At 44.5% G+C, this 16,401-nt stretch overlaps 1 protein-coding gene across 3 annotated transcripts in view; it reads left to right on the top strand.

The window, feature by feature from the left end:
- The window catches only part of dgkb (diacylglycerol kinase, beta), a 1,139,682-nt gene that overhangs the window by 388,720 nt on the left and 734,561 nt on the right, over window positions 1-16,401 (top strand). For all 3 annotated transcript variants that reach the window (XM_070881012.1, XM_070881013.1, XM_070881014.1), the window contains exons 14-15: window positions 11,641-11,726; window positions 14,345-14,434. In XM_070881012.1, the coding sequence (XP_070737113.1) occupies window positions 11,641-11,726; window positions 14,345-14,434 (176 nt within the window). The remainder of the gene's footprint in view (window positions 1-11,640; window positions 11,727-14,344; window positions 14,435-16,401) is intronic.

Here is a 16,401-nt window from a genome sequence, read left to right on the forward strand (position 1 = left end):
TGGCAATGAACGCCTGGGCTATTGCTATGGCCTTACTCAAGGTTGGGTCTCTGCAGTCAAAAGTTTGCGAAGTATGGTTTTATGGCCAATGCCAAGTACGAAAAAGTCTCTGAGCATGTGCTCCAAATGTCCTTCAAATTCGCAATGTCCTGCAAGGCGTGTTAGCTCGGCGACATAACTCGCCACTTCCTGGCCTTCAGAACTTTTGTAGGTGTAGAACCGGTACCTGCCATCAGAATGCTTTCTTTCGGGTTCAAATGATCTCGGACCAGTGTTCACAAATCATCGTACGATTTCTCTGTAGGTTTCGCTGGAGTGAGCAGATTCTTCATCAGGCCATACATTAGTGCCCCACAGACGGTGAGGAGGATTGCCCTTCGTTTGGCAGTGCTCTCTTCCCCATCTAGCTCGTTGGCCACAAAATATTGATCGAGTCGCTCCACAAAAATTTCCCAATCATCTCCCTCCGAGAATTTCTCCAGGATGCATCTTTTGGTTCTCTATCTGTATCTCGTCGCCAATTGTTGTGTATGGAGAAAGAGTCAGACTGAACACTGTGAGCTCAAAGTGTGACCTTAGTCTTTTATTGCAGGTCTCCAGAGTGCCTCTCCAACCTGTGAAGCCTCCTTAAATACCTGTGCTCCCAAGGAATTATAGGATCCCTTAGGACTCCAGGGGTTGAGCCCTCTGATGGCTGTACAGAGTAAATACAAGTATACATATATAACAAGAATGGCTGCACATTCATATCCTTCCGAATGGAAGCAGTCAAGCAAAGAGATAGAGAGAGTTATCCAGTCCTACAACTCTTTTAGTTGTGAAACAAAATAAACAATTAGTTCAAGTGCCCCCCGAATAAAGAGGGGGTGGTGGGTTGGGGGACACTATCCAGTCCTACAGACTGGCAGGGTTTTCACAGGTGCGTGGGGTAATTGATAGAATGCAAGTGACACTCAAAATCCCACATGACAACCCCCTCAATTTTATGAACAGAAAAGGCTTTAATTCTATTAAAGTGTAGCTAGTTTGTGATGTCAGTCATGTTATCCTGCATGTGAATGCCTAATACTCAGGAAGTTGTCATGATGCTTGCATCCTGCAACAATCTACAGTACTTGTCCTCCTCATGAACAAGGATATAGATCCAGATGGTTGATTGGAGATCAGGGCTATTCATGCAGATACCCAGGATAAATCCCTGCTCTTCTTTGAAATAGTGCCATGGGATCTTTTATGTCCATCTGAGAGAGCAGATGGGGCCTTGCTTTAACGTCTTATCCAAAAGATGGCACCTCCGACAATGCAACACTACCTCAGTACTGCACTGGAGTGTCAACCTCGATTCTTGTGCTCAATTCTCTGGAATGGGACTTGAACACACAACCTTCTAACTCAGAGGCAGGAGTATTACCACTGAGCCACATCTGTCAGGTTAAGCTGTCAAGCGGAATTCAAATTTTAAATGGGAAGGTGCTTTAATTGTAAAGAGCCTTGGTCAGATCCCCTCTGGAGTATTGTGTTCAGTTTTGGACAGCAAACCTCAGGAAATATATATTGGCCTTGGAAGAGATACAGAGCAGTTTCACCAGAATAATAACTGGGATTAAAGGGTTAAACAGGGGTACTGTAACATAGTAGTTAAATTACGGGACTAGTAATTCAGAGGCCTGGACTAATGATCCAGAGACGCGAGTTCAAATCCCACCATGGCAGCTGGGGAAATTTAAATTCAGTTAATTAAATAAATATGGAATTACAAAGCTTGTAGCAGTAATGGTGACCATGAAACTACCGGATTGAATGGAAAACACAACTGGTTCACTAATATCCTTTAGGGAAGGAAATTTGCCATCCTTACCTGGTCTGTCCTATATGTAACTCCAGACACAATGTAGTTGACTCTTAACTGGATTCTGAAATAGCCTAGCAAGCCACTCAGTTGTACCAAACCGCTATGACAATGTCAGCACTATGAGAATACCTTCACCACAAGGACTGCAGTGGTTCAAGAAGGCGGCTCACCACCACCTTCTCAAAGGCAATTAGTGATGTGCAATAAATGACGGCCTTGTCAGCAACTTCCACATCCCAGGAACGAATAAATTAAAAAAAACTATGAGGATAGATTGCATAAACTTGGCTCATATTTCATTGAGTTTAGAAAGTTTAGGGTTGTTCTCATTGAAGTATTTAACATGGTTAAGCAATTTGAAAAGGTAGATATAGTGAAATTGGTGGTAATTTTTACTTTGGGTGAAAGTGTAAAATGTGAAATATTGAATTACTTGCCTATTATACACATTGGCTGATTGTCCCTTCTATTAACCTCAATGGAATGAAAATGGGCGTGGTGTCTAATGGGCGGTTAATTTGGTTTCTGAAGTGGATGTGTGTATGCTGGTGCTTGCCACTATTGGAGTGAGTGATAGAGGGTGCTGTAAGATGTTGGGGATTGGGCAGGCATTAGTCTCTGGGGTTTCCTCCTCATAGACATCTAGAAGATCAGAATGTTAGAATACGAGCAATAAGGTACCCCTTGAAACAAAACTTACATAACAGTTATGCTGCTGCAGTGCAGTGTATGTCTGTATGTCAGAGAATTGATGTGAGCGAGTAGGGGACAATAATAATAATCAAATGATGGTATTATTCTAAACTTGACCCGATATTCAATTCTTGAAACGGGCGAACTGCCTGAGGAGGCACGACAAGCACCGACAGCTCACACAATGTCTTTTAATGAGGCCCGGGGTCCAATTCTGGGCTGGCTGCAGGCCTCCTCATTCCAGCATGCGAGGCGGCCACATTGCTGCCTTCGCGCCCAAAACCAGGTGGAACAATCCTTTACCCAATGGAATCAATAGGTGGCAGATACTAGGGCAGGAATAAAATGCATATATATTGGAATTTGGAAAAGCAGAGACAGCCTCAGGCCTTTCAATTGTGTCTCAGTGAAGCAATGCCAAGGCAAGAGTGAATTCTTATTGTCGTTCATCATAAGGTGATTTACTAAAAGTGGGTATTCAAACCTTGATCATTTTCATTGGTCCAGAACATTTCTTGTGCATCTCTACCCACAACCCATGGAGGCTGAATTCACTCCTTTAGCTGCTCTACGCTTAATTTCAAATGGTGCCTCTGGTTGAGAGGATGCCCCTTGGCTTGAAAAAGGGCACCCTATTTTGTAGCACCGCCTAGAGTAAGGCCTCTAGAGCATCAGTCTGAAGATTAATTGATAGTTATGGAAATAGTAGGAAAACGCATTTTTAAAAATCTGGTTTGATGTCTGTCCTGCTTGTGTGTCAAACCAGTGGATCAAATCTGTGCCAGTTTTTTAACTTTCAGGAGCTGGCTGTCTTTAAACCTCATTTTGAACACCCTCTGAAATCTTCCTTTTTTAGCCTTTGAAATCATTAATCAAACTTGGAAACCAAAATGATTGGGAATAATTCCTGGATAGGCTACAGTTTTTTTAATACCATCGGAGAATGTTTTTTTATGGTGAGATACACACAGAGACATCTCACCTCTTTACAGCTAAATCCCAAGGAAAATTTAGAAAGTTACTCCTTTGAAGCCTATAAAGACTTTCACTGAGGTTTGCAGAGTAACATAAATGGATGTATGAGCATTCCTCTGGTGGACAGTTACCATGGGACAACAAGAATACATATGTAAAGATTATTAAAATTATTTCTGGAGAGCACACCAGGAAGGCTGCCGGTAAAAGTAGTCCAAATAAAAGCAATTCAGAGGACTGCTTTTAGGTTTTTTTTAACCCTAATGTTATGGTCGATATCTATTCACTTTCACCTAATTGGAGTGACTTTGGTCTCCTTATTGCTCTCATTTGGGATCCAAATGTAGTCAGTAGTGGGCAGAATATCCAGAGTCTGAAATTGCCAACCACCGGAAACAAGGCGCAGCTACCGGTTTCAATGTGTTCTGGCTGCCCCATGCACTGAGCTGGCCTAGCCATCGAAATTCAGCTCTTCGGGGATTTTTTTCAAGCGGGATGGAAGTGGTCACATCATGGGGGAGGAAGTGGGGGTGGGGTGGAGTAGCCGAGGTTATTCTTGCTATTGAGGGAGTGCAGCTAAGGTTCACCAGACTGATTCCTGGGATGGCAGGACTGACATATGAAGAAAGACTGGATCGACTATGCTTATATTCACTGGAATTTAGAAGAATGAGAGGGGATCTCATAGAAGCATATAAAATTCTGACGGGAATGGACAGGTTAGATGCAGGAAGAAGGACCGAGATGAGGAGAAACTTCTTCACTCAGAGAATTGTGAGCATATGGAATGCTCTACCACAGAAAGTTGTTGAGGCCAGTTTGTTAGATATATTCAAAAGGGAGTTAGATGTGGCCCTTAAGGCTAAAAGGGTCAAGGGGTATGGAGAGAAAGCAGGAATGGGTACTGAATTTGCATGATCAGCCATGATCATACTGAATGGTGGTGCAGGCTCAAAGGGCTGAATGGCCTGCTCCTGCACCTATTTTCTATGTTTCTATGTTTCTATATCAGTCAGCAGCATTGTGTTGATGACATCATCACACTGGTGCATCGCAGCGTCTCTCCCCTTCAGTTAAAGGGGAGAACCACTGCGAACTCTGCAGCCACTTTAGTGCCAAACACTGGGCCACCAGGGAAGGTTTCGGTGGCCCGACCGAATCCGCGGCCATAATTGTTGACCTAACTTGGCAGTCGGCCAACAAAAAAAATTAAGATGGCGACCGTAGCAGTACGTCCTCCGCTTTAAGGGTGGCTGCACCGCCGTGGCACCGATTGGTGGCGGGGCCGCTCCCGTGGGGCAATTTTGAAAAGGAGCAATTTACTGAGGGGCAATTTCACGAGGGTGTCCCCGTGCATGCCGTGAAGGGAAAACGGGCAAAGCGGCCCCGGACAACGCTCCAAACCTGAGGTAGGGAAATTTACAAAATGGCAGCCCCTCCGCGGAGAGTCGGTGGCCATTCCGCGCTGCCCCATGGCCGCTGCTTTCAGGTGGCCAGAGGCCTTATCGGGAGGAGCAATTTTGGCACCCCAGTATCTTTTCCTCCTGTCCAGTTAGTGTTGTTTGCAGAACCTGCCTGATTTTCCACTGGGTGGATGAATTGGAAGGGTGGGGGTGGGTGAGATAGTTCCTGGAAGCCAGATCCCTCATATGAAACAGATAAGGACTTTATAAATACATTCAAATTGTGGTTGTGTGATGTCATTATGGTGCCAATGTCATTTTTTTCTTTATTTATTCATGGGATGTGGGCATCGCTGGCAAGGCCAGCATTTATTGACCATCCTGCAGTCAGAATCAGGGGAAATCATAACGGGGAACAAAGAAATGGCGGACCAATTAAACAAGTACTTTGGTTCAGTATTCACTAAGGAGGACACTAACAACATTCCGGATATAAGAAGGGTCAGAGGGTCTAGTAAGGAGGAGGAACTGAGGCAAATCCTTATTAGTCGGGAAATTGTGTTGAGGAAATTGATGGGATTGAAGGCCGATAAATCTCCAGGGCCTGATGGACTGCATCCCAGAGTACTTAAGGAGGTGGCCTTGGAAATAGCGGATGCATTGACAGTCATTTTCCAACATTCCATTGACTCTGGCTCATTTCCTATCGAGTGAAGGGTAGCCAATGTAACCCCACTTTTTAAAAAAGGAGGGAGAGAGAAAACAGGGAATTATAGACCGGTCAGCCTGACATCGGTAGTGGGTAAGATGATGGAATCAATTATTAAGGATGTCATAGCAGCGCATTTGGAAAGAGGTGACATGATAGGTCCAAGTCAGCATGGATTTGTGAAAGGGAAATCATGCTTGACAAATCTTCTGGAATTTTTTGAGGATGTTTCCAGTAGAGTGGACAAGGGAGAACCATTTGATGTGGTATATTTGGACTTTCAGAAGGCTTTCGACAAGGTTCCACACAAGAGATTAATGTGCAAAGTTAAAGTACATGGGATTGGGGGTAGTGTGCTGACATGGATTGAGAACTGGTTGTCAGACAGGAAGCAAAGAGTAGGAGTAAATGGGTACTTTTCAGAATGGCAGGCGGTGAGTAGTGGGGTACCGCAAGGTTCTGTGCTGGGGCCCCAGCTGTTTACACTGTACGTTAATGATTTAGACGAGGGGATTAAATGTAGTATCTCCAAATTTGCGGATGACACTAAGTTAGGTGGCAGTGTGAGTTGTGAGGAGGATGCTATGAGGCTGCAGAGCGACTTGGATAGGTTAGGTGAGTGGGCAAATGCATGGCAGATGAAGTATAATGTGGATAAATGTGAGGTTGTCCACTTTGGTGGTAAAAACAGAGAGACAGACTATTATCTGAATGGTGACAGATTTGGAAAAGGGGAGGTGCAACGAGACCTGGGTGTCATGGTACATCAGTCATTGAAGGTTGGCATGCAGGTTCAGCAGGCGGTTAAGAAAGCAAATGGCATGGTTGCCTTTATAGCGAGAGGATTTGAGTACAGGGGCAGGGAGGTGTTGCTACAGTTGTACAGGGCCTTGGTGAGGCCACACCTGGAGTATTGTGTACAGTTTTGGTCTCCTAACCTGAGGAAGGACATTCTTGCTATTGAGGGAGTGCAGCGAAGGTTCACCAGACTGATTCCCGGGATGGCAGGACTGACCGATCAAGAAAGACTAAATCAACTGGGCTTGTATTCACTGGAGTTCAGAAGAATGAGAGGGGTCACCTTATAGAAACATTTAAAATTCTGATGGGTTTAGACAGGTTAGATGCAGGAAGAATGTTCCCAATGTTGGGGAAGTCCAGAACCAGGGGTCACAGTCTAAAGATAAGGGGTAAACCATTTAGGACCGAGATGAGAAGAAACTTCTTCACCCAGAGAGTGGTGAACCTGTGGAATTCTCTACCACAGAAAGTTGTTGAGGCCAATTCACTAAATATATTCAAAAAGGAGTTAGATGTAGTCCTTACTACTAGGGGGATCAAGGCGTATGGCAAGAAAGCAGGAATGGGGTACTGAAGTTGCATGTTCAGCCATGAACTCATTGAATGGCGGTGCAGGCTAGAAGGGCCGAATGGCCTACTCCTGCACCTATTTTCTATGTTTCTATGTTTCTATCCCTAATTGCCCTTGAGAAGGTGGTGGTGAGCCACCTTTTTGAACAGCTGCAGTCAGTGAGGTGAAGGTACTCCGACAGTGCTGTTAGGGAGGGAGTTCCAGGATTTTGACCCAGCGCCTATTAAGGAACGGAAGTGCCTCAGTCATGTCCATATGTGCCATTTAAGATGGTAGAACAGTCACTAATTCTTTGTTAAATAAAAACCATCTGAGAATATTTTTGTTTCAATGAGGAGATTTCAAGCAGCGTTTTGGAGTTGCAGGTTCCAAAGTTCTGTTGCACTTTGCAGGGTAAATCTTTCCAATTGCAGTTTAAATTTCTTAACTTCAGAAAAAAATTGAAACAAAAATATAAAGTAATGAATTTGTAGCACCAGATGGAACAAATACAGCAGAACGCCACTAATTTGAACCGGTTGGAACTGAACACAGCTCTGACTAGCAATTTGTTCTGACTAGTGATTCATCACTCAAGATTTGATGTATGGATACTGATTGCTGTACAGAAGATGGAACAGTAGCGTGAGCATACATTTCAGTTTTAAGTTCAGAGGGAGAATTGCCATTTAAATGTAGTATCACAGTTTAAAATAAGCAGCGGGAGACTGGCTGAAGTCAGGAGTGAGGATCAAGAGTTGTATTTAAATATCACAGCACTCCACGAGCGGAGCAGAGTAGCAGCTAGTAGGAATGTGCCCTTATCCCCGTGTGCCATGTTACCTAATTGGCAACTCCCTCCCCACTTCCAACTTCAGTTAAGTCTCCCACTGCAAATTTTAACTTTGAAACATGATTTTTGAGCTTGAAATTTTTTCTTGCTGATCCACGAGTCACAGAACAGTTGCACGCCCAGTATTGATTGTTCATAGTTCAAGCTACTGGTCCGAATCTGTGGACTAGTGTTTCTAAGTTAAAAAGGCATTTTATAGATAAAAGCTGACAAAAGACTTTGCCATTACCCTGCACTAACAAAAAGTGCTCAGAACACAATAGGAATTGCTCTTTTCAAAGCTATTAGTTCAGTATGGATTATTAACGATGCTCTACTGTATTGCAATTATGTTGCTACATTCCCAAAAGTAACATTAAACTATAATCCTGTAAGGAGACCGTTGAACATGAATGACTTAACAGAGATCTTTTCCAAAAAACATTAAATTGATGGAACTTTCTCTCTCCAGTAATATCAAAAATAGTTACTTTGAATTGATATGACTGATGATAATTTAAAATTTGTATTTAGTTTTGATATATTTCCATGTATAAAAAGCGTAGTTGGATCTCAAAAAGTCTAAAGTACAGCTACTCAAAATTGTGTGGGGTATTTAGCAAAAACTTTACCAAATATGTTTCCATTTAGATAGTGCTCTTTTAAAGGCATTTGCTTTTTTTAAAAAACTGGGAAGTAATTTTAATATGCATGGAATTCTTTTTACCAGCTGATTATTTTTGTGACAAAATTTAAATTAATGAAATGCTTTAACCAACTAAAATAAAAAGAGGAAGTTGAAATAGTTGATAGCAAATCCAAATGGTTCAAGACTGAATTTCAGGATTGCTAATCAGTTTAAGTCATTTAACTCCAGTTGGGTAAATTCTGTTGAAAATGAAAACATACCTTAAATGATAAGTTTCTCAATGCAGTAGGGGAGAAAGGGTTTCTAGGTGTCCAGATACATAAATTCTTAAAAGGCATTAAAAAAATCAAGCAGGTAAATTAGATTTAGAGGTTTCTATTGAGATGGATTGAATACAAAAGCAAAGACAGAAACAGTTGGACCACAACTGGAACATGGGGGCCAAGTTTCGGGCCGCGCCTAGAACGGTGCAGCCCCGACCTGGACGCCCGTTTTTCGCGCCACAAAGTGCGCCTAAAAAAAACTTACAGATTCTCCGGCTCCTTGCTGGTCCTCTGGAGCCGGGCGCGGCGCAGCACGAGCTGTAGGGGGCGGAGTTAGGTCCCTGCGCTGAAAACAGTGCCGGGACCTCTGCACATGCGCGCTACAATGTGCGCGCATGTGCAGTAGCTCCAGGCGCCCAAAACTACTGTGTGGGAGGGGCCCGAAGCACGCAGTCCCTAGCCCTGGCCGAATGGCCTCACTGGGGCTGCGTGCATAAGGCTGCCTCCCATGCCCAGCTCCTCCCGACCCGACTCGACTCCCACTCCCGCCCCCGCCCCCCCCCCCGTTCCCGGACCGGACCGGACCCCGACCCGACTCCCGCTTCCACCCGCCCCCGGACCGGACCAGACCGGACCGGACCGGACCCCCCAGACTGGACCCGACCCGCGCTCCCCCCCCACCCACCCGACCTGACCTCCCTCCTCCCCTCCCCGACCCAAACTGAACCGACCTCCCTCCCACCACACCCCCCCCTCACCTGGACCGGACCCGACCCAACCTGACCTCCCTCCCCCTGCCTCCGACACGAACCAACCTGACCTGACCCGACCCGACCTCCCTCTGCCCCCCCACCCGATCCGAACCGAACCGAACCAACCCGACCCGACCCACACTCCCCCCCTCCACCCCCCCCCCACCCGAACCAACCCGACCTCCCTCCTCCCCCTCCCGACCCGACCCAACCCGTGCTCCCGACCGCCTCCCCCCGGACTGGACCCGACCCGAACCGACATGACCCCCCTCCGCTCCCCCCGACCCGACCCGCGTTCCCGACCCCGGACCCCGGACCCGACCCAACCTAACGCCACCTACCTGTAAATCTGGTGCTGGGGACGGGCCCTGCCCGAAGTCGGGCCCGGCCGGGCCCGGCCCGTTCAGCCTCCCTTCCCCTTCTCCTTTCCCCCCCCTTCTCCTTTCCCCCCCTCTCCTTTCCCCACCCTTCTCCTTTCCCCCCCTTCTCCTTCCCCCCTTCTCCTTTCCGCCCTTCACCTTTCCTTCCCCCTTTCTCCTTTCCTTTCCCCCCCTCTCCTTCCCCTTCTCCCCCCTTCTCTTTCCCCTTCTCCTCCCCCCTTTCCCCTTCTCCTCTAACCCCCTTTCCCCTTCTCCTCCTCCCCTTCCCCTTCTCCTCCCCCCTTCCCCTGCTCCTCCCCCCTTCCCCTCCTCCCCCTTCCCCTTCTCCTCCCCTCCTTCCCCTCCTCTCCCCTTCCCCTTCTCCTCCCCCCCTTCCCCTCTTCCCCCCTTCCCCTTCTCCTCCCCCCCTCCCCCTTCCCTCCCTCTTCTCCCCATCCCTCCCCCTCTGCCTCCCTCCCTCCCCTCCCCCGGCCCCCCCCTCTCTCCCTCTACCCCCCTCATCCCCCTCTCCTCGCTGTCAGAAACACAGACACTGACAGACAGAGAGTGAGAGACACACACAGACAGAGAGATAGAGACACTGACAGAGACACACTGTGGGGGGGAGGGTGGCATCCCAGCGTGCTGTTGGAGGGCTCCCGATGCTGCAGTCGGTAAGTAGAAAATGTTTTATTTATTGATTTTTAAAAAAATATATATATTTCTTATTAATTTTTTTTGATTGATTTATTGGTTGATTTATTGATGTTTTTATCATTTATTATTGATGATGGCTCTTTATTTGTAAAACTGAAGTGTTTAATGTTTGTAAACTTCCCTTTAAACCCCCCCCCGCCCGCCCTCCCATTCCCTACGCCTGATTTGTAACCTACGCCTGATTTTCTAAAGTGTAGACAAGGTTTTTTCGAGCGTACAAAAATCTTCACTTACTCCATTCTAAGTTAGTTTGGAGTAAGTTTTCACTGCCAAAACTTTGAAAACAGGTGTAAGTGGCCGGACACGCCCCCTGTTGAAAAAAAAATTCAGTTCCAAAGTGAAACTGTTCTAACTGACTAGAACTGGAGCAAACTAAATGCCGAGAATTTGAATTTCTAAGATACTCCGTTCTACACCAGTTGCTCCAAAAAATCAGGAGCAACTGAGGCCGAAACTTGGGCCCACGGTGTGCAGGTTTGTGCTTCTCACTGTTGGAGAATTTTATAGCCCTGCAGATATTTGCCAGGATGAGGGGTCTGATTATGAGGAAAGGGTACAGAACTCGAGCTGTATTTGCTGAAATCAAGAAGATTGAGGGGAATTTGCTAATAGTGTCCAAAATGATAGAAAGAATAGCTGAGGCAAACATAGATTATTTCCGTCATTGTGTCAATTGAGGACATGTGAGTATAATCTCAAGAAAAGCACCAGTTGCAGAAAAGGAGAGATTGAGAAAACCGTCTTCATGCAAAGAGTTATTAAAATGTGGAATTTTTGCTACAGATGGTGATTGATGGTAAATTAATTACCAGCACTCGAAAAAGTACTGGATAATTAATTAATGAGGAGAGATTTAAAGGAGTTTGGGGAGAAAGCAGGAAAATGGAACTGTGTAAAATCAACCGTCAGGGGACTTAAATTCATTGGAGGCAAGAAGGGTTGAATGGCTTTCCATCTGAGCTAAAATTCCTCAGTTTCTATAGTGATAAACCAATCAGTGGAAAAAAATTGTGAACCCACCATTTGAAATGAACCATTCATTCAAAAATGGCATGTCATATACTGAATCATACATCTTTTTTTAGGTTAAATTTTTTTCGAGATGTTCCGGACTTTAGACTTCTGGCTTGCGGTGGAGATGGAACAGTAGGATGGATCTTGGATTGCATAGGTAAGATTGTTGGCTGCAGTGGGCCTCAAAAATATACCGAGAACAATGGATGAGCATTGGAAACCTGAAATAAAGCAGAAAATGCCCAAGTATGTGGCAAGCCGGTCAGCAACTGAAAGAGAAAAATGTATTAATGTCTGATTCTTGGATGAAGGCTCTCATGTGAAATATTTATTTTTCTTTTTCTTTCACAGTCTAACCGCTGTGTATTTCCTGTTTTTATTTCAGGAAAATGGATGGTCTGAGATGTAGGTGGGATGTGTTAAAAGGTTATAAGACCTCCCGAAGGCGTTCTAATGATTCAAATAAAAAGATCAAGCAGTTTATTTAATAATACAAACAGAGAGGTTGTTACAGCCTTGCACTCATGGCAGCTCTTTTTTAAAATTAATGTGTCTTGTTTCTAATGACCTCCCCCCCCCACCCCCGTCAACATCTTACATGAGCTTTGCCATTTGAATTTTTATCTCATCTGATTGGCACATTTACAGTTTGGTTTCACATTATGTGCATTTTTTTTTACATTTTATTTAAGAGAATGGATTTATAAGGGACTGAAAAATAAATTACTTGGTTTAACACAGTTAAAGAATGTTATACCAAAAAAAAATTCAGTTTTATTAAGCTAATACTTCTTTGCAATAAATATTAAATAAAACTGTTCCAGGTTGTCTTGGTGAGATGCAAGTAATACATCAAAACAAATAAGACATCACTAACACAGTAGTAATCCATTCAGGCACAAGTAAGTCAGCCAAGCTTCATTCAGAGCCCCAACATTGAAAGAGCCAGATGCTCCGCAGCATAAAAGGATTATAAATGCAACTGTGTATACATGGAAATTCATGCGTAAACAATTGTGCCTTTTGTAGAATTGATTTATTCTTCTAACTAAAAGGAAACAAAGTGCAAGCACAACTAATAATAGTTGTGCAGCTCTCCCCATAGCTCAGTAAGTCTATCACAGAGAGCAACTGAGCCATGTAGACTAAAAAGGAGCCAGGTTTGATCCGCAGTCTGTGCCAAGTTAGCAGATCTCAGCTGAAGTAGCAGCAAAAGCATTACAATTGGCCTCAGTGCTCCTGTGCTAGGGACAGCAAAATTAGTCTAACAGCCATCCAGCCATGATAACTATACCGCAACCCCAGTTGGCGATGCCTGTTTGTAGGTGTTGGGGAGCAACAGAATAAGGTTTAACTATTCCCTTGCAGTTTAATAGCCTGCCAACACTCAAGTGTCAGGCTCGTGCATGAAGTACTAAAGGAGAAATGGCTCCCATAGAACCATGGGAAATGGGAAAGGGAAACAATCTAAGGGCCCTACTTGATGCCAGACAAATACAACATACTGGGGAGAAGTCTGCTTAATTGTTGTGGCCTTGGCAGTTTGCAAAGTCTGGACATACTCCCAGCACAGGACCACATCCTGGCAGGGTCTTGCCCTGGGATTGGGAGGCAGATGGAACTTAACAGCCAGAAGTTCCTAATCCAAAGACGGGGGGATAGGGGCAAGAGGGGTGAGCTAAATACCCATCTGTGATCTTTTTGGGGGGTGCTCCCAGGCCCATGGCTGGTCTCGGCACAAGCCCTACCGCTCACATTGTTCAACCCCTTTCCCCAGTTTGGATGTTCCAAAGGCGAAGTCAGAGGAAAATGAGGTGGGAGAACAAGAATGCCCCAACCCAGCTCATTTTCATTTCCACACTGGATGTATTCCAGGTGCAGGCCCAGTTACGTCACTTTGATAGATGCCCCATAAATCCTGGGGAAATGTTGTTTGGGGGTCAGAGATCTAGCACAACAGATCAGCACCAGTTTCCCTTTTGATGCACCTGGGTACTGAAGAGAAAATTCTGACCCCTAAACATGGCTTGAATAAATCAACACCTTTCACATGAGTTTTGATTTTGGAATTAATTGTCCCCTAAAATCCACTAACTCCATTTGTTTTGTGTAAGTACTTGCACTGATGCAAATGAGCATATGAGATTAGATCAATTGTCATAAGTTAATTGACGGCACAGCTCCTAACTCATCACTCATACCTAATTGTATCTGCTAATAGCACTGTAGTGAACTCGAGGGGCAGTAAACAGTCCTGATCAATGCATTAGTCATTTATTTTTTAAGAACCCTTTTGTTTCATTTGGATTCAGCTAGGGTTGGTCCATAGCAGGGTTTACATGTGCTTTCTTAGCACAGGATTTTCCCCCTAAAATCTCTTCAGTTTGTACTTAGCTGATGGACTGGACATCCCTCTTTCACTTTAATTGGACAATATCCACCATTTTAAACATTAACTTGCTGCTGAGAATGCAAAATAACTAATAGTGATGGTTGGTAACTCCTTTCCACCAGCGATAATGATATACTGCTCCGACAGCAAACTTCCTGGCATGAAATACAAATCAAGAATTATCTTTCAGTGCCACTTTCAAATAGCAAAATGTTCCTCAGGATAAAAGCAGGTATACAAGTTGTACAAATATCCGAGGATATTGCACTTCAATTACTCTGTTAAATCTTGAAACATGTGTTTTGGAGGATTCATTTTACTTGGTTCTATTTTTACAGAATGTTTAAAGTTCTAACCTGGGACAACTTTTGTTTACTTCACAGACAAAGCAAATTTGCCTCAACATCCTCCAGTGGCAGTTCTTCCACTTGGAACTGGCAATGATTTAGCAAGGTGTCTTAGATCAGGAGGAGGTGAGGACAGAAACTCGAATTTGTAATATTTTCAACCATTGATATGTATCTTGGAGTAGAGTTTCTGCTAGGTTGCGCAATTCCCCATAAAATCGGTCAAACCAGTGCAAAAGATCGCCAAATTTCAAGCGCAAGTTACATCCAGCACAAATCGAGTTTCCACAATATTTTGCGATGGTTTAAAAAAATCACGCTGGAAGCCGACCTCGTCCACAAAACATGCCATACCCCCAGATCGAATTAATCACCATTACGAGTTTCCACTAATTGCGCCCGTTGACAAGCCTTTGTAGATACTAATAGGCACTTTAAAAAACTTATATATATTTTATTTACTAAGAAACTGACTAGTGTACATGATGAAACTAGTAAATAGTTCTTTATAGCTTTTTAAAGTCATTTTTAGTTATTTAACATCAGGTTACTCACAGGTAGTGGACTAGACACTCTTTGTTAAAAATCATTTTGTGATAAACCAATTTTAAGCTGTATTAATAAAACTTTATCAGGTTACCACATATCAAGGAATATATAATGCAAGAAAAAAAATGTTCTAAAATGTTGCCCAATTGTGCTGGTACATGGACTATTTTATGTTTGTGATTATGCAAATGTGTTTGAGTGGAAACTTGAACAATAAAACGAATTTGTAAAGCTAGCACAAATTTGAGCTCAATTTGCACCCAGATTGCTGATTGCGTCCAATTCGAAAACTCTACCCCAAGGGGCCGAAATTGGTCGACATACCACCCCCTACTGTCTGCGTACCACCCAAAAAAACGCAATTTTGGTCAAAAACAGCTACATACCACTCGGCGGAATATTCATTATTGACATACCGCCGAGCGGTATGCACACCGTCCACTCTGCAGGACCGCCCACATACCGCCCAAAAAGTCCAATTTTCATGGCATACCGCCAACATACCGTCCTGGAAAAGGTGGTTTTACGTGATGTTAAGTGGGCGGGAATGGGCGGTAGTGCTCGGAGCCGCCATTTTTTAATCGTGAACAGTCAGCTAAAGCAGCACCTCAGTATTCCTGAGGTGAACAGTGATTTTACAGTGCAATTTAGTGGAAAATGTATTTTTATTGTTACTGAGTAACTTATTAACAAACGAGCCAGAGGTGGGCAGCGGAAATGTTACAAGGACACCCTCAAAGCCTCCCTGATAAAGTGCAATATCCCCACTGACACCTGGGAGTCCCTGACCAAAGACCGCCCTAAGTGGAGGAAGTGCATCTGGGAGGGCGCTGAGCACCTCGGGTCTCATCGCCAAGAGCGTGCAGAAATCAAGTGCAGGCAGCGGAAAGAGCGTGCAGCAAACCAGTCCCTCCCACCCTTTCCTTCAATGACTATCTTTCCCATCTGTAACAGGGACTGTGGTTCTCGTGTTGGACTGTTCAGCCACCAAAGAACTCACTTTGAGAGTGGAAACAATTCTTTCTCGATTCCGAGGGACTGCCTATGATGATGAAGATAGAAGTCATTTTAGTTATATATTTTTTCGTCGAAAAATATTGTGGAGATTTAAAAAGAATGGGGCCTGTACTATGTCAGCCTGTATTGCTGACAACCTGTCTAATGGAGGATCCAGATGTGAGAAGGTTTATTGAGCAGAATTATCAGGGTAATGGAGGAGGTCACAGACTGATGAGGAGGGGAGGCCTTACCCACAAGGATTTTCAGGGAGAAGTGTTCATACTTGGACCTGACCAATCGACAGTGCGCTTCCGAAAAGAGGTGATCACTGAGATTTGCCAGCTCATTAAGGCAGACCTGCAGCCCAGTCCCATCAATATTACTGTACTCTCTGTCGAGATGAAGGTGACTGCAGCACTTTCCTTTTATACATGTGGCTCTTGTCAGGCTTCAGCTGGGGACATGCTGTATTTCTCAGCACGCTACTCATTGCTGCATTCGACAGGTAACCGAAGCACTGTATGCACGCCGGATGGAATTTATAA

This window comes from Pristiophorus japonicus, chromosome 5 (assembly GCF_044704955.1).
Source record: "Pristiophorus japonicus isolate sPriJap1 chromosome 5, sPriJap1.hap1, whole genome shotgun sequence".
Lineage (NCBI taxonomy): Eukaryota > Metazoa > Chordata > Chondrichthyes > Pristiophoridae > Pristiophorus > Pristiophorus japonicus.